This window comes from Gobio gobio (genome assembly GCF_949357685.1).
Source record: "Gobio gobio genome assembly, chromosome: 4".
Lineage (NCBI taxonomy): Eukaryota > Metazoa > Chordata > Actinopteri > Cypriniformes > Gobionidae > Gobio > Gobio gobio.
Window position 1 is genome coordinate 30909169 of NC_137100.1, and position 24589 is coordinate 30933757.

General features: G+C 41.2%; 1 protein-coding gene across 1 annotated transcript in view; it reads right to left on the reverse strand.

The window, feature by feature from the left end:
• tmem8b (transmembrane protein 8B) overlaps positions 1-24589 on the reverse strand; it is a 196055-nt gene that overhangs the window by 90807 nt on the left and 80659 nt on the right. The window contains exons 4-5 of the mRNA XM_079815071.1: positions 12965-13098; positions 11002-11270 (exon numbers count right to left, since the gene is read on the reverse strand). Coding sequence (XP_079671197.1) covers positions 11002-11270; positions 12965-13098 — 403 coding nt within the window. The remainder of the gene's footprint in view (positions 1-11001; positions 11271-12964; positions 13099-24589) is intronic.

Below are 24589 nucleotides of genomic sequence, written 5' to 3' on the forward strand. Positions count from 1 at the left end.
ACCTCCATTTTGTTGACAGTTCATCAGCATCCCTCCACCACCCCTTCTCCACGTTTCTGCTCTTTTAGTTCTAACCACTTACATACGGGGGGTACTCTGGGTTCGGGCCAAAGACCGAGCTCGAAGCCCTCCCCCCGGACAGCACGCCAAATACGCATTAAATTTACTCTATGAATTATATGTAAGTGTGAACTCGTGAAATAGCCTAAAATCATTTAGTTTAGACTGGAGTGAGGTGAACCCAGAACAAATTTGTTGTTAGCTAGCTGATTGTATATGGTAGAAAATTGTATATGGCAGAAAATTAGGCTATTTGTTGATTTTTTTAATACTATTTTTTAATATTGATATGATTACCAAAACAATTCTCAGTAAATAGTGTAAAAATGAGGAACAAAAACAAACATCAAGGTATCAAAATAAGATAAGCAAAAGTTACAAACTTTCTTTGAATTTATTTCAAATTTATTGTCAGTATTGCGCTTGCAGATCAAGTGGGTAGGGTATTTTTTTTTTACCGTGCGCATGTGTGTGTGTGTGTGTGTGTGTATGGATGACCATGTCTGTCAGCCACCACCGAAGACCATTTTTGACCCAGGAAAAACCCTGAATATGTATTGTGAAAAGCACTATACAAATACATTTTAATTGAATTGTTTTACTTACTTTTATTGGCATTAACTATATATTATTAATGTATTATTTGGCAGGTCGCAAGATGTATTTTATTTTGTGAGACTTTGCTGAGGAAGTATTCTTTGGCTCAGTCTGAAAAGGCCCAGAAAAGAAACACTATGAAGAACATCACACAGAACCGTCAGAGAAAGAGACGGGTAAGTTAAGAAACCGGTTAAGCTTTTTCCCTCCAGAATGTTACTATACTCCTCTCTGAGTTTTAGTGGTTAATTTACTGTCATGTTTTGCAGTTGCTGGAGACCAGGTCCAGGGTTGCACAAACCAACACAGAACCTGTGGAAGACCGCAACTATAGACCTGATGAAGATGAAGATGATGCTGTTGTTGATGGATGGCCAGTGTGGATGGTTTGGCTAGCTACTACAAACCAGACTAGACTGACCCACACTACGTGTCACATCACCAGCCCATCACGGCAGTTTGAAAAAATGTTCAAAACTCAAACAACATTGTGTAAGAGTTGGTCACAATTATTTTATAATTATAATTTTAATATTCAATTGTTCCATTTTATATTGTCTTTATTCCTATGTTTATATACTTATACTTTTATTGGTTCCCATATATAGAACATTTACATATATTTTATATACACTTTTTAATTTATAGATTTCTTTGTCTCGTTTTATATTGTATACTTTGTATGTTTGTAACTTTTTAGATGTCCATGTTGCTTTTGATCTCCACGTTTTGTATTGTTGTTCCTTTTCCGTCGCCTTCCTTTAGAAACATTTTGTTCACTTATCTTTTCCCCCATTCATTTTAATGTATGTTTATAATGCTCTTTGTTCTTTTTATTTGGTTATATTGTTTACTTGGAATATTTATGTGTATTTTATATACACTTTTTTTGTCTTATAAATTTATTGTTCTCATTTATATTGTTTAATTTGTATATTTATTCTTTTCCTTTTTATGTTCACTGTGTATTTTATTCCTTTACATCTCTGTCTTTTAAATGCATTTTGTTCATTTTTTTCCCTTTTTGTTTCTTTACCAATTCATTTTAATGTATATTTATGTTCTTTGGACTGTTTATATTTTTACATTTGTTCCTTTACATTTTCATCCCTTTTAAATACATTTAGTTCACTTGTTTTGTTTCACCATTGTTTTAATGTTCGTTTATAATGCTGTTAAGAATGTTTTTTTTTTTTTATTATAACTTTTTAATAAATATTTCAGACTTTCTCAAATTGTTTTGTGTGTATTTTTCTTTTGGGAGGGAGAGGGGATTATTTTTTAAATATTATATATTAATGAGCAAAATCTGCATAGCTGGCCTATAACCAATCAAGTCCCTATGCTACAAAACCTAGCCCACCCTTAGCCTTAGAAGTAACCAATAAAGTCACTTGACTGGGTTTTCAATGCGTCCTGTCCTCCAATAGCAGTGTGGGTTTTGGGAGTGGTTTAAAAAAAAAAACAACCAATCCAGTTTGAGATGAAGGACCAATAGGGGGTGGAAGGCAAAGCTGTTTAGAGGTGTGAAAATGTCTCCTGGGAAAAACTTGATGGGATTATTTGCCATGGCAACAAATGGCTGTAGCATGGGAGTATACGGGCACAACATACATCCGATTTGGTACCATTTCGGATGAATACGGACATATACGGATCCATGGAATTTGACCTATCCGGCCAGTATACTCCTGGATTCTTCCGAATTTCAGCAGTGTATACAGGAGTATCCCGGTCCGGATACACCTTTTTTCATGCAGTGAATACAGAAGTGACTTAAACTGCAATTCATCGACTGGCCACTAGAGACTGGCTCCAGAAGGGAGCAGAATCTCACTGAGCCCCATGTTAAAATGCCCAACTTTACAGCAGAAAAATACGTTTACAGCCTGGTACAAATTGTGGTTTTGGTCTATACGGCTAATTTTGCCCTTCATGACAACTGTGAGGGGTGAATTTTTTTTATAACTCATTCATTTACATTATATAAAGCTTTAAAGTCCTGCATAATTAAGGGCGTGGCCACTTTGAGTGACAGGTGGATAGCCATTTATCTGCTGTCTGTTAGTCATTGCGTCACCTCAGCTCCACCCACGTCCTTCCTCTTTTCCCATTTTCTATTATCCGGGAGTGACACGCTGACAAGATGGCAATGGCCAGCTCGTCCCTACTTTGCGTTTCAAAGCGGCTCTTCAGAATCCTATGGGTGACGTCACGGACACTACATCCATATTTTTTTACAGTCTATGATATCAACATGTTATCATATCAGCATAATTATTTCATAACGGTTTTTATATTTTAAGCGTTTATCGGCCGATTCCGATGTTGTGCCGATAATATCGTGCATCCCTAAAACATATAGTTTGTGCTGAATTTCAGCTAGCTTATTTTGCTCAAGATAAAGATTTATTAAGTCCACGTGTCATGCAAACAAGAAACTATGCTTCTCACCACAGTTTGAGAGCTGTAGTTCCAACCACTCAAATTTGCGATACTGTTTGCGAATGTTTGTTGGAACTATGGTTTCGAGAAACAGACTAGTTCAGGGGTGTCCAAACTTTTTTTAAAGGGGGCCAAATTCGATGTTGTGGACATACCCAGGGGCCGGTCCCTTTTCTATTGTATATATATATATATATATATATATATATATATATATATATATATATATATATATATATATATATATATATATATATATATATATATATATATATATATATATATATATATATATATATATATATAAATGACATGTTTTGTTTCTTGGAAACATGACAGATTTGACAAAAGCTTGAGCTGACAGTAGAGTAGCTTGAGATGGGACACGGATGTAAATGTATAGATATTTAACAATATCTGTAAAACTTTCATCAAGCAAAAAGTTTTAATGGGTGAAATTTAAATATTATTACTGAGCTAGAGCACTTATTAAATTTAAATAAGAATAGTTCTATGTAGATCACCACAGGTAAAACCACACTACAAAAAATACTTTTCTTTCTTCTGTCTTTTTTCCTGTCCAAATATCTAAAAATCCTTAAATCAAGATGCTTTTACTAAGAACAATTACATATTTGTTCTTGATTCCTGGGGGGGAAAAAATAAAAATGAATTGAGTTTTTGCTTAAAACAAGCTAAATTATCTGCCAATGGATTAGAAAAATAATCTTGTTTCTGTTTGGGACACAATAAACAAGATTCCAAACAGAAACATTATTTCCCTTTCGTTCAGTCACTACGACGTACGTTAGTGACTAACGAATGGGGGTTTCGCTTAGAAGCCAATCATCTTCATCGTATTCAACAGCGCCCAATGGCAGTGCCAATGCCATGGGCATGCGGAATTTGCATGCGTAACTCCGCCCCACCTCGTGGGTATATAAGGAAGTACGCTGCGAACATCGCATTATGTTTCTGCTTTGGAGCCAAGAGGATCTCTTCACTCCTACAAGCCTGAATTCTGAAGTCTTCTCTTCAGTCTTCGAGAGACCAGCGGTTCTCCAGGGTGTTGGTGTTACGGCGCGTTCCAGCGATCTCATGCTGCCTGCCTGCTGATCTGTGCAGTGATCTGCAACAGCTGTGTGTGTGTTTCCCTGGGCGCTTCGGCACTCTGCAGAGCTTTCCTCTCACAAAAAGAGCTTGCGCGTGGCACGTCTTTTTCAAGACGGTTCGCCCGTGCACTTCCGGGTGCGATCGATCTCCGTTGCTGTCTATGGGCACATTCACTGCTCGATGTGTTTGGGCTTCAGCACGTTCGGGCAGTGTTTGTGGATGCGTCATGTTCCCACTGCGGGAACGTGACCATCGCGATGTTGCGGTCGAGACTCAGTGATCTCCGTGAGGAGAGAGAGTCCTCTCTGCCACACCCCAATCTACCGTCTCCGAGTGAGGCGGTACTTTGGCTGGTGGCCAGGGTGACCTGAGTGCGGTGCCGTGGTATTAAGAACCCCGACGATCATTCCTCGGGCCACGCCCCCTCTTGCACATTGCTTAAACCCGCGAGTGTTGGACTGAAACAGCGGCCCGTCTCTGACGCCTCGTTCGTTTCGTTCACGCTCCAGATAGCAGTGAGATGTCGATCGCCGCATCCCAAGGTGGGCTGGAGTCCTTTGGGGATGACGATTAGGAGTTGTGCTCCGCCTCCGGGTGTGTCAGCGCTGCCTGATCCGACCTAAGGTTGACAGCCATGTTATCTCGGGCAGCCGCGAGTCTCGCGCTGGTGTGGAACTCCGCCCAGTCGCGAGTGCTCGTGGTTGCGCGATTGGTTTTTGGGGACGGCACCCGACAGCTGTTGGGCCCCGCCCCCAATGCCTTTCGCTCCCGAGGTGCATGAGGAGATCACGCGGTCCTGGAAGTCCCCGTGCTTCCCGCGATCGTTTGGTGGCCTCCTCCACCTTCTCTGCCCTTGATGGGGCCGCGGCCTAGGGTACACTGGGGCCCCCTCACCCCCACTGTTGAACTCTCTGTTGCGCACTACGGTGTCCACAGGGGGCTTGACGTGGCGTGGTGTGGCTGTCCTAAGCACCCTCCCAAAGCCTGTGGGCTCGTCTACTTCGGTGGCGTGGTCCTGCAGAGCTACGGGCAGGCCGCCGCCCCGTTGCACATGCACAAGGGTGGAGCCGACCCAGGGCTCTTCATTGAGCTGCGTGCCGCGACTGATCCCGCCCCTGGGCGGTGAAGGTGGCCACACGCTCCCTGGGTCGGGAGATGTCCACAGCTGTGGTCCGGGAGAACACCTGGCCTTACCTGGTGATTTGGAGGACGTTGAGTGGGCCCGCCCCCTCAACTCACCCATATCCCAGGCTGGCCTCTTCGGCGGCGCGGCTGGGAACTGCGCCCAACAGTTCTCGGCCGCCCCAGAGCAGACTGAGGCTGTAACACGTACTGCCCCGGCGGCCAGCTGCTGCACCAGCCGCCGGCTCAGTCGCCTCAGTCCGCTCGCCGCCGAGGGCGCCCTCCCTCCTCCCGCCCGGCCCCAGCAGCAGCCTTCACCCGGGCCGCGCCGTGGAGGTGGTTGAGGATGACGCCCAGTCCGCTCCCCAGCCTGGTTAAACGCCACGCTGGAAGTGGACAACTCAGAGATGGGTTCCAGTTCTTCCCAGGGGATGGTAGCAGGGCCTCTCCTTCCCCCGGTGGAGGGCCGGGGGAAAATCCTTCCGCTGCTGGCCCCCGGGCTAGCAGCGCTTGGGAAGAACCCATGTTCCTGTCTCTGAGAGCCCAGAGACCGGTGATGACAGTGCGCGCCACCCACGGGTCCCGCCACTCGCATCCCTCTCTGTCGCCAGCCTCCTGGCAGAGCAGACCCCAGTGGAACGCGCGTCCTTCCCTGGTCTCCTCTGTCAGGACGCAGCCGTTAACCGCACCCCCACACCGGGACGCCCAACAGCCTCCCTTGTCCGGGTCGGTAACGCTGCATCGCTGCCCCACTCCGGGTACACCTGTAGTCCGTTTGACCCCGCTGGTGCAGTTCCTGGGAGCCTGGCTTCAGATTCCAGGGCTGTCCCGCTGGGTCGCGAAGACAGTCAGGTGCGGCTACGCGATTCAGTTCGCGCAGGTTCCTCCCCGCTTTCGGGGAGTCCGTTCCACTATGATCGGGGCTAATGCCCCCGTCATGCGAGCGGAGGTTGCCACCCTACTGGCGAAGGGTGCGATCGAACCTGTCCCTCCAGCCGAGGTGAATTCCGGGTGTTACAGCCCGTACTTCATTGTACCCATAAAGACCGGTGGGCTTGACCGATCCTGGACCTGCGCGTCTTGAACCGTTACCTCCACCGGTTTCCGTTCAAGATGTTGACAGCGAAACGCCTTTTCGAAAGCGTTCGTCCAGTCGATTGGTTGCAGCGATCGACCTGAAGGACGCCTACTTCCATGTCTCCATTCTACCTTGACACAGACCGTTCCTACGGTTTGCTTTCGAGGGGCGGGCATATCAGTACGCTGTTCTACCATTCGGGCTATCTCTGTCCCCTCGCGTCTTTACGAAGATTGCCGAGGCAGCCCTTGCGCCCCTTCGGCAGCACGGGGTTCGCATCCTGAATTACCTCGACGACTGGCTTACTGGGTCACTCTCGAGAGCAGGTTTGCGGACACAGAGATTTGGTGCTCCATCACCTAGCCCGTCTGGGCCTTCGGGTCAACTGGGAGAAGAGCAAACTTTGCCCCGCGCAGAGGATCTCTTTTCTCGGTATGGATCGACTCGGTCGCCATGTGCGCGCTGCTTTCGAGCGAGCGCGCGCAGTCTCTGCTGACTTCCCTTCGACAAGTCGAGGGCAAGAGTGCGGTTCCACTGAAACTGTTTCAGAGGCTCCTGGGGCATATGGCATCTGCAGCCGCGGTAACGCCGCTCGGATTGCTTCATATGAGACCGCTTCAGCACGGGCTACGCGATCGAGTCCCGAGATGGGCATGGCGGTCTGGCACGCTCCGGGTACAAGTGACTCGGGCCTGCTTACAGACTCTCTCCCCGTGGTCGAACCTCAGCTTTCTACGGACCCGAGTGTCCTTAGAACGAGTTTCCAGGCATCTTGTTGTATCAACAGATGCATCTTCCACGGGCTGGGGTGCCATGTGCAATGGACAAGCAGCCACGGGCTCCTGGATAGGACCCCAGTGCCTTCTGCATGTCAATTGCCTCGAGTTGCTGGCAGTACGGTTCGCCCTGCACCGCTTCCGAGCGTTGCTGAAGGGTCAACATGTACTAGTCAGGACAGACGACACGGCCGGGCGGTCTACGCTCCCGCCGTATGTCTCAACTCGCCCGCCATCTCGTTTTATGGAGTCAGAAGCATCTGAGGTCCCTTCATGCTGTCCACATCCTGGGAGTCCTGAACCGTGCAGCCTCGAGCTCTCACGGCTTCAGCCACTTCCTGGAGAATGGAGACTCCATCCCCAGACGGCCCAGCTGATATGGGAACGGTTCGGTGACGCACAGGTAGTCCTGTTGCCTCCCAGGACTCTTCCCATTGCTCCCTGTATTATTCCCTGACCTATGGTCGGCACGGATGCACTGGCGCACAGCTGGTCGTCGGGGCTACGCTATTATGCGTTCCCCCAGTGAGCCTTCTCGCACAGGTACTGTGCAAGATCAGGGAGGACAAGGAGCAGGTCATGTTGGTCGCCCCGTTGGCACGGCCGGACCTGGTTCTCAGAACTGCTACTCCTTGCGACAGCCCCTCCCTGGCCTATTCCTCTGAGACTCCTCAGAGACGGGGCACCTTTTGGCACCCGCATCCAGCGTTCTGGAAGCTCCACGTGTGGCTTCTGGACGGGACGCGGCTGGTTTGAGTAGCCCTCCACCTGCGGTGGTCGCTACCATCACTTCCGCTAGGGCAGAGTCTACACGACACCTCTATGCGTTGAAGTGGGACCTCTTCGTCACATGGTGCTCTTCCCGCCAGGAAGACCCCTGGAAATGCCCGATCGGGTCTGTGCTTCGTTTCTCCAGGAGGGGGTGGGACGAAGGCTGTCTCCTTCCACCCTTAAGTGTACGTGGCCGCAATATCTGCCTACCACGATCTCCTGGGAGACAATAAGGTAAGTAGCAGCACGACCTGATCATCAGGTTCCTGAGGGGGGCGAGGAGACTGAATCTTCCTCGCTCTCCTCTCGTTCCCTCTTGGGACCTCTCAGTAGTCTTAAGTGCTCTGTAGAGGCCTCCCTTGAGCCTTTGCGGTCGGCCGAGATTAAGCTCTTGTCTATGAAGACGGCTCTGCTGACCGCATTGGCCTCGCTTAGAGGGTCGGGGACCTGCAAGCATTTTCGGTTGACGAAGCGTGCCTTGAGTTCGGGCCGGCTAACTCTCACGTGATCCTGAGACCCCGGCCCGGATATGTGCCCAAGGTTCCCACCACTCCGTTCCAGAGATCAGGTGGTGAACCTGCAAGCGCTGCCTTTGGAGGAGGCAGACCCAGCCTTGGCATTGCTCTGTCCAGTACGCGCTCTCCGCGCCTACGTAGACATGACGCAGTGTTTCAGGACCTCAGACCAGCTCTTTGTCTGTTATGGTGGAGAGCGGAAGGGAAGTGCTCTCTCTAAGCAGAGGTTGTCTCACTGGATAGTGGACACCATTGTTTTGGCATACCAGCAGCAAGGCCGACCGTGTCCCCTTGGTGTGAGGGCACACTCCACCCGGAGTGTGGCCTCCTCTTGGGCTCTAGCGCATGGCGCCTCGCTAACAGACATCTGCAGAGCTGCAGGCTGGGCGACACCCAACACATTCGCCAGATTCTACAATCTCCGAGTGGAGCCAGTGTCCGACTTTGTACTCGCCCCCCCGAGGGGCCGGTAATGGACCACGCTCAGGTGTCTTCGCTTGCTCGCCATTCCACTCCCATGACTGGATACGTGCGATATTTTCCTCAGGTGAGCTCCCCGAGAGCCCTGAGCTCCTCCAGCACTGTCGACGCCGACATCAGTTCAGTCTGCCCTTTCGAGCCCAGACCCTCATGTCCGGCCAGGTGCTCCGTGTGCATGGTTCCCCTCTGGCGACCCCCACACGAGTATTCCCACCGTAAGCCTCCTCAGTGAGCAGGTGTCTTTCCCTTGGCAAGTCCCTGCCACCCCTAGGGTTAAAAATCCACCTTCGGCTGGTACCCTAGAGATCTTCCATATGCAACCCTCAGCGGGTCATATGTGTATTCTCTAAGTCCTCCCTACGGTAGGCATCTTGGCATTCCCTCACTGGGATATGCTTCCCAGTGTACCTTGGTAATCCTGTGATAAGTGGGAGTCCTAGGGCCTTAAGTGGCGGGATCTCACACTTACGCAGGGCACTGGATGACAGCTGAGTGGCGCTGTTTTACAGGTTCCCCCATTCGTTAGTCACTAACGTACGTCGTAGTGACTGAACGAAAGGGAACGTCCGGTTACGTATGTAACCCTCGTTCCCTGAGGAGGGAACGGAGACGTACGTTTCCTTAGCCACGTCAGCTGTGCTGCCTGGAACGCGGAGTTCAGTCTTGGCTCCTGCAGCAGTAACATAATGCGATGTTCGCAGCGTACTTCCTTATATACCCACGAGGTGGGGCGGAGTTACGCATGCAAATTCCGCATGCCCATGGCATTGGCACTGCCATTGGGCGCTGTTGAATACGATGAAGATGATTGGCTTCTAAGCGAAACCCCCATTCGTTAGTCACTAACGTACGTCTCCGTTCCCTCCTCAGGGAACGAGGGTTACATACGTAACCGGACGTTTTCTTACCCCATTGGCAGATATATTTGCTTGTTTTAACCAAAAACTCACTTAAATTTTATTTTATTTTCCAGAAAATAAGGAAAAATATCTCATGTCATTTAACTTATCTCGTAAACACATCTTGATTTAAGAATTGTTAGATATATATATACTAGAAACAAGACAAAAATACTAAATGACAGCATTTTTTGCAGTGCACACAAGGCAAAAAGTAAAAAACGACATTATTTCTATATCTAGAATGGCTTTAAGGTTTTAGTCTATAAACATATATATACAAATGCAGAAAATCTGCAAGTTTATGACAAAAATAGTCTGCAATTTGCCCTTTATTACTCATTTAATGCATGTCTACATTACGAATTAAATTAAAATTAGATATTAACCTACATTTCTGACAAATTACCCCGGTTATAGTTAGTGTTACCACAGTAAATCCATGATAAATGTTGGTGAATTGTTGTTTGAAAAGTATTTTAACTGAATCGGCTCAGCTGATTTGCACGTTAGTGTTGTTGATTAAGTCAGCGCTGTTTAACTGGCTTTAAACTGAATCAAATCACAGACAGATTCGCAGCTCGTACCAGAGACCACTGCGCCGAACTCCAACACTTCTCATTGGCTGTTTAGTGGGCGTGTGATCGAGATACTCAGCAGGTAAACACATTTTGTTCAGAGTCAGAGCTTGCGAGTTGCGCAGAGCACAAGTAGCGCTGTTTTGTTCCGCTTTTGGCGCTGTTTCCCTGGCCTAAAATCTAGTACTGCCACCCTGCGTTGACCCCGTGAAACTGCACGATTTGTAAATTATCCATGGCGGCCCACATATAATATATTTTAATAGACACGCAGCGGGCCATTTTAAATTCATCCCCGGGCCGCATTTGGCCCGCGGGCCGGACTTTGGACACCGAACTATATTGATAACGACGGGAATTGCGACCATAGTTGGCTAAGGATGCTTTCGGGAAATGCATCCCAGAGCGTTACTGACAGACTAGGAAGAGAGGTGCTGCAACAATGTTAATAATGTGAAAAATAGTGTGTTTTTTGAACATTCAAGCATAAAAACATACTTCACAGTAGTAGACCCCAAAAACAAAATCAAGACTTTGTAAAAGGGCCTCTTTAAAACAAGTACTTACCTTTAACCTGAACACCAATACGAAAGTAGACATCCGAGCTACTGAGGTAACGCTCCACCAAAATATAGTACCACTGCTCCCAGGATGGCAGTGGGACCTCTAGCTCACAGGGAACGTTTTCTCTGCAGTCCATAGCGCTGGAGTTATGCACCGGCGGGGCCCTCGAGCGGATTTTCAGCAGAACCGGACAGCTTTCCCCGCTCCTGTTCTTTGTATTGCAGTCCACAAGCTGTACCTTCAGCCGAGAGATGTAGTTTGGGATGAACACTCTGCCAGGTACAAGGAAGAGAAATGTAGAGGACATCTGCTTGAAAGCTACACTGACTGCAGCAGTCTCATGAGATACAGAGAACAAAATGAGTACGCTTATTGAAATGCCAAGGTAACAGTTGAATGGGAGTATGTTTTTGTACTCTCAGGAGAACTTCAAACTTCAGCACATTTCAACAAATTTGTTGAAAATGCATAAAACGGTGAAGTGATGTCACTTGGTCTTAATTTTCTACATCAATAACAACTAATCAGGAAGCTAATGCAAGTTGCCCTTTTTAATTGAACAGAGATGGAGAACAACTGTGAAATTAGAATAAATAATTAATATCTACATTTTGGCCATGACGCAATTCAGTCTGTTGGTTTTTGATAATTAACAATATGAACAGCACACCAACTGCTCGATCAAACAGAACACAATTTGTTTACAGATCCTTTTGCTTTGGGGAAAAAAAAGTGTCTTGGAAAATAAACTTGATCTTTGAAATTTGCCTTGAAATTAAAACCTTAAAAAATGATTGCATGGTTAATTCATCCCTTCTTTCAATTTTATGCAGCATTGTTTTGCATTTCACAACTGATTAAATAGTATGTCCTAGTTTGAATAATACAAATTCTTATAAAAAACTTAATTTAATCTTTGTCAGTCTCAATAACAAGAGCTATGTTTAATGTTCATAATAAGCATAGTCCACTGGATTTTATTACATATAAGAAGATTCCTATTTCTTCATACACATTAAGTTATTTCATGAGGCAGACATCCTATATACTGTAAAAGTGTATACTAATATCCAGACATCCATTAAAACAGCTAATGTTCAAGTCTTACAATGTGCAATTTATTGTCCTTCTGAAATGTTCTCAGAAAACCAGCTTTTAATGATACAAAAAGCCCATCTTCATAATGTCCAGTGCTCAAGGTCTTTTCTGCCTGTTGTTTATGGATGCATTTCATCACCTCTCCCTCCTCCATTTTCCTCTTTTTCATTTAGAAAGACTTTATTTGCTAATTGAGAGGAGAGCTTTAATATCTGAACCTAATGAGAGTTGAAGCCTGAAATGGAGGGTAGCTTGAGAGAAGGATGTGTGTGGAATGGTAAAGTGTTGAGTGCAGAAAGAGGAAGAGAGAAGGTGAGAGAAATGCACGGTGTGTGCGTTTGTGTATCTGATAAGGAAAGATGTGTGGAAGTCTGCAAAGGCACCAATAGAGTAGAAATGTTCACATTTAAAAAAAAAGAAGAATAGATTTATTTATAGGTTTGGAATAACATGAGGGTTATTACGCCATTTTTCAAGAGTTTGGGGTCAGTAAGATTTTTAATGCATTTTTTTTTATTTGTATTTTGCTCACCAAGGCTGCATTTATTTGATCAAAAATACAGTAATATTGTGAAATATTATTTTAATCTAAAATAACTGTTTACTATTTGAATATACATTTTAAACGGTAATGTATTTCTGTGATGGCAAAGCTGAATTTTCAGCATCTTTACCAGTCTTCAGTGTCACATGATCCTTCAGAAATCTTTCCAATATGATGATTTGGTGGTCAGGTAACATTTCTTATTATTATAAACGTTAAAGCAGTGTGTGTGTGTGTGTGTGTGTGTGTGTGTGTGTGTGTGTGTGTGTGTGTGTGTGTGTGTGTGTGTGTGTGTGTGTGTGTGTATTCAAATTAGTCACTCACTTGTAGAGTACAGATCTATTGTGAAGAGGAATCATTTGGTCAATGAAGTAACCAGGATACAGCACCGAGATCCCAATGAGCCTCTGAACAATGAGCTGAGGTTGAAAGAGGTACTGACATTCCTCATGAAGACCCTGCACAAACATAATGAAACAAACAGGAAATGGATTAGTTACAGGCTAAATCCACTCAGTATCCATCTTCAAATGAAGTGAGCCATGAAATACGGTATCACAGCAAAACGCATATATATACATGAATGTCATGATATGGAAATGCTCGTGGAAGGAAGGCAACTCCCACTGAGAGAGCCTCATGATCACTTCAAATGGAGGGAAACTGTCATTGTATTTGCATCGCTTCTGATGATTTGCTGTTTGATATTTCTCATGCCCAAATGCACAACTCCCACCTCAGACTCTAAAAAAAAAGATCAAACACTATTGTCATTTCTCCACTTGGTGAATAATTCAGATAAAAGATTTTGAACCGTCGGCCATTTTTACAAACAAGTGGAGTTTCCAACCAATGCCTGCATTTACGAATTATCTTTTACATTTACATGTCTTTATATAGCAGGCACTTTTATGTAAATTGACTTAAAAATGAGGAATACAACATAATTTATTCATCTTAAAGTGGCAGGAACAGTTTCTTTTTTTGAGAGAGAGAGAGAGAGAATATAAAGAAGAGTGTTGGGAATTAAACATCATGAATAACAAAAATAATAATATAGAGCACTGGGGAAATCTGAGGCACTTATTTTGCTGAATCTGATTATGCCAGACATAAAAAGATGTGTCAAAAAACATTGATTGCTTGTTGAAAGTGTAAGGTGTTGTGTCTTAAAACCAGCACCTGTGTAAATAATGTAACAAACATTACCATTAAAAAAAATCAGATCAGTTTGAATTTTTACTTATTCATTTTTTTAAAGAAATTAATACATTTATTTAGCAAGGACACAAAGACATTTCTATTTCAAATTAATTTTTTCAATTGTCATAGAATCCTGAATCAGGTTTCCACAAAAATATTGTCTACATACATCTAATAAAAATAATAAGAAATAATATTATTGGCACAAAATCAGCTTATTACAATGATTTCTGTAGGATCACGTGACACTGAAAACTAGAGTAATGATGCTGAATATTCAGCTTTGCATCATTTTAAAATATATTCTTTTAAGTTATAATAATATTTCACAATATTACAATATTTCTGATCAAATTAATGCTGCCTTGGTGAGCATAAGAGACTTCTTTAAAAACATAAATCTTACCGACTCCAAACATTTGAACAGTAGTGTAAATTTAATGTCACTGATATCTACAGTGTATTTACAGCTTTACAACTGACTATACTAAAAACTGAACTGTTTTGTTTTCACCTTTACAGGATCCCAGTTGGTAGTACTATCAAGAAATTCGTAGCTGTAAAAACCGCACTGATTTCAACACATGACAGATGTTGTGGCATTTGCTCTAATTAAAGATCCGATGAGTTGTATAGATTCACAGACATTTTTCACAGTGCAATTGCATGAAGACTTGGGGTGTGGAAAAGGGGAGGAGGAGGGATAAAAGACGGAGAGTAGGTGGGAGAATCCAAGAGCTTTTATTTATTATGGCACACACTGGCAAATTACAATGCAGCATTTCATCATGGAAACCTCAGCTTCTCTCACACAGGTACTCCTGCCCTAAACACATTCATCATTGTCGAACGGCGTATTACAACCCCTCCTCTCCACTCAGCCAACCTCTTTTCTTACCATTTTCACACAGAGAAACCTAATCACGGCAAACATACAGGTATTAAATATCTATGAATCATGCTAAAAAAATACATTATCTTTCCACAGAGCACATTCCTCTTTTACTATCATTTGTACTGGACAACAGCCAGAGATGTGGGGTCATTTTCACTGGCTTTTTCTACCCACAGCGCTGTCGAATGTCAACCGCATATCACTGCTGGCTTCCTGTTGAGGTCAGTCAGCCATGTTATTACTTCATAAGGTAGGCAGGGAGAGAGAGTCTGCTGTCGCATCTGTCAGTTCAATGCAGTTGAACAATAACCAAGACAGTGTCAGTTGTGATGGCTACTTCCAATACTGAAGAGAGGGTGCGGGGCAACGGAAAGAGCTAATTGGCTTGCAGTGGTGTGTGATTAATTAAGCTGTGGGTTTGGTTTCACTGCCTCAATAGTCATCCGATAATTAGATATACCTTCATTTGTAAAGACACAAAAATAAGAAAAACCTTTAAGAAAGCCTCATTCCACTTTCAAAATTGTACAGTAGTGGCCAAAAGTGATATCTGGAGGGGATATTTATTTTTAATGACACTAAGTTCAATTAACCTATCAAAAGATGAGGAAAATATTTTATATTTTTAAATATTTTAAATATGAGGGAAGAACATACACTCTAAAAAAAAAGGTTCTATATGGCACCAAAAATGGTTCTTGGCCCGTAATCATAGGGGACCCTTTTTTAGTGCTATATAGCACCAATTTTGGTGCTTCAGTGGTTCTTCAGCGGCTCTTCAGAGGTGCTATATAGCACCTTAGTCAAAGAACCGGCGAAGAACCTTTGAAGAACTGCTGAAGAACCAATGAAGCACCAAAATTGGTGCTATATAGCACTAAAAAAGGTTCCCCAACGATTATGAGCCAAGAACCATTTTTGGTGCCATATAGAACCTTTTTTTTAGTGTACACTAAACTTGGTTATTTACTGTATTTATCTAATAGTTACAGCTACAGGCTTATTTTACTAAGCAAAAAAGCCTTAAAAATCATACATTGACTATACAGCATAATCAAGTGTTTTCATGTGTTCATAATTTCTTTGTATGACAGCCTGGCCAAAAATTATGTCTTCACTTTGTCATGTTTCATTGCTTACCAGACATTTCTGGTAAGCAAATATAATGAGCAGCCGAAGCGTTTTGGTAATTTTCAAGGGATTGTATGCTCCAGTGCACTCAAGCAATTTTGACTACGGGACACTTTCGAAGCAGCTGACTCCCAGGCCAGAGCACTGACGACGTCCCATTAAAAATTTAAGCAAATCATCCACCATTTATTCTTTGTAGCGTTCATTTTGACAGTAAACATCAATATCGGTATTTCAGAAGCAGCAGCTAATCAAAACCACATATTTTTCATCATTTGCTCTAATGCTTAATGTCTCAGAGCCTTCGGTTCATAAGTAGCCTTGACACTCTAGAGGTATTTGTTGTAATGGCGGCAGAACACATTCTCATTTCATTAAGGTCTATTTGGTGGATTTGCACCACTGGGCAGGTGTCATTGCATAGACAGTTTTCTGAGTCATGTGTCGCTCATTATCTCTGGTGTATTATCAAGGTCTAATTTGCTCTCAGCTTGATTAGGAGACTCATTCATTTCAGCATGAACCGTTCTGTAAATCACTTTTGCAGCCATACACCAGCACAAAGATAGTCTCAATGTCTCCTAGGTAATAAGTGAGAGATTTACATGGACAGGCAAAGAGCAATTCAATGATAGCTTCAACAATCCTTGAGTTTTCCTGATTAGAAAAAACTAAAGATTTTTTCATAGACTGCAGTTGCTCATGGCTATGTTTAGCATGCTGGCACACTACTCCTACTATTGCTCTAGTATACAGTACTGTATACATAGTATACACATTTTCTGTATATGTATATTTAAACTACCCAGATGACTATAACACCTAGAGTATAATACCAGATTTATTTACACAAAAGTCAATGTACTTCAAATGAATTGCATTTTTTAAAAATAGAAAACATTTTTGAAATTATAAATGCCTTTACTGTCACTTTTAAACAATTTAATCCTTGCTGAATAAAATAATTATTTTCTTTAAAAGAAAATCATCCTGACCCCAAACTTTTAATTAGTAAATATGTCAATATGAATAATGGACTTAAAAGATTGCCTGAGGGAGAATTGTTCTTAAATTGTATAATGCCTGCCAGAGGGAAGTAGTAAGCAGTAAGCGAGTATTTCAATCAGTAAATATTAGGTTTAGTAAGTATTAGTGTCCTTCTGCCACGGATTTGTTTTACCTAAAACGTAATGTTGCTACTACACAGACGGCATGCGAGTAAATGGAAACATCAGTTCTTATCTTAAAATGGCAGATTGGAATTGTAGGTGGGATAATAAGGATGGAAAAGCAAAACAGCGACCATTAAACAACAAACTGAAGAAGGAGCCCCATCTGTTGTTTGTCCATGGCTGCAATAATAAAGCAGGCACAGCTGGTGCTGGTGGAGGCAGACACGGCCTTGCTTCTGTGCCCCCGCCCTGCTTCCATCCGCCCCGTGATTTTTGCATTGTGTCTGACATGCAAGATTTGTCAACTCGTGACGCCTCTGCCTCCTTACAATTCCTCATTGATCTGATTTGATTAGGGGGGATGTTTGCAACTCATGCGCCAGCGCAGACACACAGCGCAGACAAAAGGAAGAGAGGGAGAAAAAGATGCAAATAATTGCTTCCCTTTTCACAGCACAAATTTGGCAACTTTGAGCAACTAGTGAAATAATTAGAGCCCTCTGTGCAAGCGTGCAGAGCACCAAACAGTACACAGAATTGATGGCGGACTGTTGTTGGCATTTTGCATGTCTAATGTGGTCTCCAGCTGTGCGAGGGATAATATCTCTGACATGCTGCTCACGCAGAACGAGGAGGAGGAGTCCAAATGGACAATGAGAAAAAGATTTCTTTATTATTTATGGTGGATCATTGTTGACTCCAAACATGTGTCTGCCTGGTAATGCAGCTATCACCTTATAAAATAAAATAAAAAATATCTCATACATTTCTTATCTCTGTATTGTACTTGAAAAAGTACTTGTGCATGAACCCGCAGCATATAAGGCACTTAGTTGAGCGTAGCTTTTCGGCCTGGAATGAAAAACATTTATCATTCGTCAAGGAACAGAACTGCAGGGATCCACAGTCTCATTAATGGTAAAGTCTGTTTTTTCCCCACACATCTGCCACAGTTCTCCACTTCTGTTCTGCACTTTAGCTCCCAAGTCCAGAAATAAATCAGTGATGACAGAAAAGTTCTGCTTTCCTACTTCTATCAACAGTTGGGTGGTTGTAGCAATCCCTTTTCGCTTTACATTAGACGTGTTACAATACCATCGGTATTGACGATAGCCATGATATTTAAAATTAAATTAAATATGTTCGTACACATATGATAATGTAAATAATCTAGCACCAGTAATCTGGTTGACACTTCAAACACTCAAAGATAGGACACATTTAAATTCTGTTCACTTTACTTAAACATATCTAATTTTGTCACAACTTATTGTTCAATCAACCTAATATCTGACCCTGGACCACAAAACCAGTCATAAGTCATATGGGTTTATTTGTGGCAATAGTCAACAATACATTGTATGGGTTAAATTATCTTTTTTTTTTAAATGTCAAAAATTATTAGGATATTAAGTAAAGATCATGTTCCATGAAGATATTTAGTAAATTTCCTACCGTAAATATATCAAAATGTTATTAGTATATAAGTAATAAGCGTTGCGAAGGACTTCATTTGGACAACTTTAAATGCGATTTTCTCAATATTTAGATTCCAGATTTTCATAGTTGTATCTCGGCCAAATAGTGTCATATCCTAACAAACCGTACATCAATGAAAAGCTTATTTATTCAGCTTTCAGATGATGTATACGTCTCAATTTAAAAAAAAAAGACCCTTATGACTGGTTTTGTGTTCCAGGGTCACATATTTAAAACTGAAGTTTACTTAATTAATTTGTGCTAAAACTACATTAATAATTTTTTTGACAGCTAACTGGGCAGTGGATCTGTAGTTCCCAGCATGCTTTGCAAGGGACTCCATTAGGAGAGTACATTTGGGGATAAAAGAGTTAATTTGTGTGTTTTTCTGTAAAGGGAAAGATGTTATTAGTTAATGTTAGTGTTTAATGTTCAGTTATGTTGGACATTTAGAGGAGTTTGTGTAATGTTTTTGAACTTTGTGGTTATCATTATGCTGAAGATTGTCGCCTAGTGACACCAGTCTTTTATTATATTGTCATTATATGCATTGTGTATGATAATGAATAAAACTGATTATAATTTATTTAACAATTAAAATGTTTTAATTTAAGTTTGACAAGTATAAAAAAGTAATGTTATAAGTATGTAAATATCATTTAAACTGTATTTGATACTGAACTATAATGTATTTTGTACTAACTCAATTACATTGTCCCAAATTGAGTTAGATTAACACTTTTTTTTTAATTAGTTGGGGCTAAACATATTTATTGAATGGAAAACCTACCCTCAATTAAATTGAGTTTGAGTTTGTCCAATTAGTTATTTTTAACTTAGTAATGTAGGTGGCACATTGCACCTTTTCACTGGTTGCCACTTGTCATAAAACATAAAAAGATAAAGCAGACACTCTAATCCCACACAAATAAAGTTAGCTCAATGATGTGGGAGTCTTTTGGATTGTAAAAAAAAAAAAAAAAAAAAAAACTGGATGTTAGACAGCCCATTTCTAATCAACAGTAATTTCCACTTTTGTACAATTATGGTTATAAACTGTCTTTCTCTACAATAATATTTTAGTGAGTCATTGGCTAGAAGAAAGAGAACAAAAATAACCAAAGCAATAATATTTCTATAGATATTGCAATAATGCATTATTTACTCACCCTCATGTTGTTCTAAACCTGTATGACCTTCTTTTGGAACATAAAAGAAGATATTTTAAAGAACGCATCACCTGTTTTGTCCATACAATTAAAGTCAAATGTCAACACAACACTGGAGCCCACTGATTATATGTATTTAAAAAATCATTCAGGTTTAGAACAACATAAGGGTGACTAAATGATGAGTGTGAACTGTCACTTTAAAGGTGAAGTATGTCTTTTTTTCACCACTGTTTTCATAGAATCAAATATCAAAACTAATTACTGTTCTCAAACAGATTTGTAACATCAAACACATTTCAAACATTTTCTATTGGTCACGCCACTGGTTGAGACAACAATATTTTGATAGAGCAAATTTCTAGTGTAACTGAACACTGAATAGATGAACTTTACTCAGTTATTAAACTGAACTGAATCAACACTGAATTGCATTGAGCTGAATAGTGGTACTATTGTCTTCTGTAAAGCTGCTTCAAAGTAGAATTTGAGTCTTATATCTAAAGAAGTCTGCATCATTGATCATTATTTTCCTGTTTATTACTGTGAAACTGCTTTCAAACAATAAGTATTGTATAAAGCACCATAGAAATGAGAAAAAAAAAATGTCTTACCCCATGGACAGATAATTGTACTTGTTTCAAGCAAAAACTCACTTCATGTGGGGGTTTTTTCCCAGAAAACAAGAAAAAATATCTTATGTCATTTTACTTGTCTAGTAAATGCATCTTGATTCAAGAATTTTTTTATATTTAGACTAGAAACGAGACAAAAATACTAAATAAGAAAAGCATTTTTGCAGCGTAGTGGAATCAATCTATAGATGCCTTAAAGTCTGAATGTATTAAACAGGCAAACTGAGGATTTTAACATTAAATGTTAAAATCCTAAGTTTGCCTGTTTAATACATTCAGATTTGCAATAAGAAAATGTACACATCACCAACTGAATACTAATAATGCATTTTTATCTAACTAAAATGGCTGACCTTCTCTACTCCCTGACTATCACAGTCTACAAAATACCCTATAGAACAGTCGGGAATTATTGGGAATTATGGCATTTCATTAAACTTGAATATTGGCATCAACTGACAAGACACAGAAAATCTACAATATTTTTTGGTTTGTTCACTATATCTCTAAAAAAAATATCAATACTGAGATAAACAGACACAAAACTGAGAGCCTCCCTCCCCACTTGTGTAGACCTTAGCCCAAAACAACAAAGATGCACTGAACGATAACATATCTCCAAGTGCTGACAGATTCCAATTAGTTTATTGATTTACTCGAAGAGTTTAGTTAGTGCAAGGCAAACTGTCAGGATGCTCCGCTTCTGGTCGCTGCTTATCCACTGTGGCAGCTTCATCCAACAGAGACGGCCGGCTGATCTTTACTGCGTGCTTGACTCTTGCTCATCCCCCCCTCTTCCTTCCTTCCTTCCTTCCTTTCCTCCCTCTCTCTCTCTCTCTCTCTCTCTCTCTCTCTCTTCTCTCTCTCTCTACAATTGGCCATCTGCTTCTGTGACTGCGCCTGTAGAGCAGGGTCCGGCTGCTCCCTGATTAGCCTCACAGACACTGTGGAGCTCATCAGCTGAGAGAACAGACTTGCACTTTGCTGAGGGCCGCTGCAGCTTTGCTCTGCTGGGATTCACCTCTGTGCACCATGTGTCCACGGAGCTGCGATCGTGCAAGCTGTTACTTGACAATCAGTTACGGGCTTGTACGGGGTCATAGCAGTTTACAATCATGATGTGAATTTCAAGATTGGATTTTAAGAATTTAACAATAACTTGTGCTGTACATGCCAATTGTTTAAAAATATAGTTTACCCAAAAATGAAAATTCTATCATTAATTACTCACCCTGATTTCATTCTTATGACTTAAATTCATCTTCGCACCACAAAATAAAGATATTTTAGTGAAATTTTTCACTTTTAGTCCCTCCATACACCGCTAAGCAACTACCACTTTGACGCTTCAAAAAGTTCATAAAGAGATCATATTTATCACATTTATTCACATATAAACGTTCATCAACGCACACATCAGTTGTGGTCAAGCATGTTTTGCTTGATGTGCGAGAACCAATTAGGTTCATTCTCGTGTTACGCAGCATGTTTGAGCTTGTGAATAAAATGTTTATATGTGAATAAAAGACTAAATTAAATCTGTTCATCATATAAAGTGATCGTGTCTTTTCAGAAAATTTGGACTAATACAACAATTATTTATTTCTAAATAATAATAATTGTTATTATTATTATACATTGTTTTTATTTATATTATTATTATTGAGATATGAGTAATAATAATTATTTCTCTTTTCCACTTGTTTACATTAGCATTAACTCAAACTCAATAATAATAATAATAATAATAATAATAAAATAATGTATTATTATTATTATTATTATTATTGTTGTTGTTGTTATAAATAGCAGTAGTTTTTCAGTTGAATTTCTGTATGATCAATTTTTTTATTATCATAACTTCTCTTGTTACATTCAAAAATACTGTAATGGGGAGATGGACCAGTTTGTTTACTCTAAAATGCCAGCCTGAAAAAGTACTGTTTTTATTGTGATTTCAGCAAATTGATTTAAACAATGGAGAAAGACTAATTGTGATAGTTCAGGGTCTCACAGTCCTTTCAGCTGCACAGAAATCATATATAACGTAACCCCCATTAAACTACACAAACTAATAAATAAAAATTTATTCCTCAGGGAAAGCACGGTCTCGCTTTCCACACTTCCTCCAATTACTCCATCTCAGTAGGTTCGGCCATGAGCTTTTCTGCTCCACAGGTTCTGTCATTCCCCACAACAACAGAAAGGAGAAAGCCTTCGTCATTTTAAGCTTTGTCTCTGTCTAATTGGCTGGCAGTATGACCCTGTGGGCTCAGAGGAAAATCGTGCCCTCAAAGCGGCGTACACCGTCGAATTATTGCTCTTAATCCAAGAGAATGGCCTCCACCACCACCAAACCTGCTGCAGTTAATTAAAGAGAAAGGCTGAAGTGCAGGCCTGGTGGCTCTGAGATAAGTGAGAGCAGGGAAGGACAAAGCTCAGCAGAGGGAGAGTTTTTAAGATTGTGGATGGAGATTGAGGTAATGCTATTGTGAACGTGAGAATTCCAATTAACGTGAGGAGTTTACTCCAATGTGAGATTCGTTTATATGCAATGCACTGTAAAGATGTTGTTTTGTGATCTTATTTTACCAGGGAGGTCACTTAAAAAGGATTAGCTCACCCGACTCACCCTTGTTTCATTCCAAACCAACATGACTTACTTTCTTCCGTGGAACATAAAAATGTAAGCTTCAATTCATGCACTGGCTCTTTAAGCAATAATGGGGACTAAAACTTTAAAGCTTAAAAAATGATGCAAAAGCACCATAAAATATACGCGTTAGCTTGGTGCAAGAAACTGAATTTGAGTTCCTCACTAGTAAGCTGCTAACCGAATCGCTGAATCAGTTAGAACCAGATCAGTCTGATATGTGAATGAATCATTCAGACTGGGTGTGTAAACTAATCTGACTCCTTGAAAAGATCTGATTCAAAAGAGTTAACTGTTCAAAAATTGGACATTTCTCATGGACTTTCAACTTGTGTTCCAAAGAAAAAGAAAGTCATAAGCATTTGCATGAGGGTGATTCAATTTATGGCAATTTTCATTTACGGCTGAACTATTCCTTTAAAAACTAAATTTAATTTATAAGTTTTACTTGCACAGTTGGAAGATGTACACGCTAGAGGCCAAAAACACACTTTGGCTATTGTTGTTTTCTAATACAATTAAAGGCAAGCATGTAATCATATTTCAGGCCTATTTTCCAGACTGTAATAGCACTTTTCTTCCATTTTACAGAACTGTCAGATATAGGCTAAATTATGCATGGCAGTACAATTAAAGCAGATGTGAGTCTCAATGAAACAGAGAAAACAAGTTCTCCATATCTACATGCAAATATAAACCAGTGGAGTGTATCCAGTTACTCTGTAAGGCAGACATAAAATGAATCTTGGCATATCCAATTTTTTTCCAGGAACAGAAGATTGTGGGGCCTGTGTAATATACACTGAGGGCAAAATTATTTGGACGGCATCCTTTTAAAAAATAATGATACAAACATGCAAAAAATAACAACTTCAAATGGTCTTGTTCATTTCTGTGGGACATTTTTCGCAAAAACAAGTATTATAGGGAATCATTATATCTTTCAATACATCACTTCTAAAAAGAAAATAGTAGTATCCACTATATTTGTAAGATAAACCAGAAATAGGCATACATAAAAACGTTTACAAATATATATTTGTGAAACTGTCCTGTCCATCGAATGCACTTTCTTTTGAAGAATTTACAATCCATATATGTAAGCATTATGTGAACTCAGTCGCCACTGTGCAACATGAGTCCTTTAAACGCTTTCCACTGGCTGATTTCCCCTATTTAAATGTTCCCTCAAGGCAGTAATACCCCTAATAAGAATACTACAGCTTGCAGTACATTTGTGTTTACTGGTAGGAAGCATTATTAGGCTGTAATTTAGCCACTGCTGACATGCTATTATTTACACATTTCTTATGATGCACAATAGACCCCTTGTGTTTTAATATGAATTGCCTTTTTTATTTAAAATGCATTTTGAACAACGGCAGCTCTCTGAACTTTTGCCTATTTATGAAAATGGCTTTGGTGTCCTGTAGTAAGGCAGTCCGAATAAAAAGAAATTTGTGACTTATTTCTCGTAACTGACACTTTATATATCCCATTTGTAAGTCATAATGTAATGTAACATATCACACTGTGACTTGATATCTCAAAGTATGACTTTCTTATTCTACAATTACACTTTTTATACTTAATGCTTCCATACTGCAGAGAC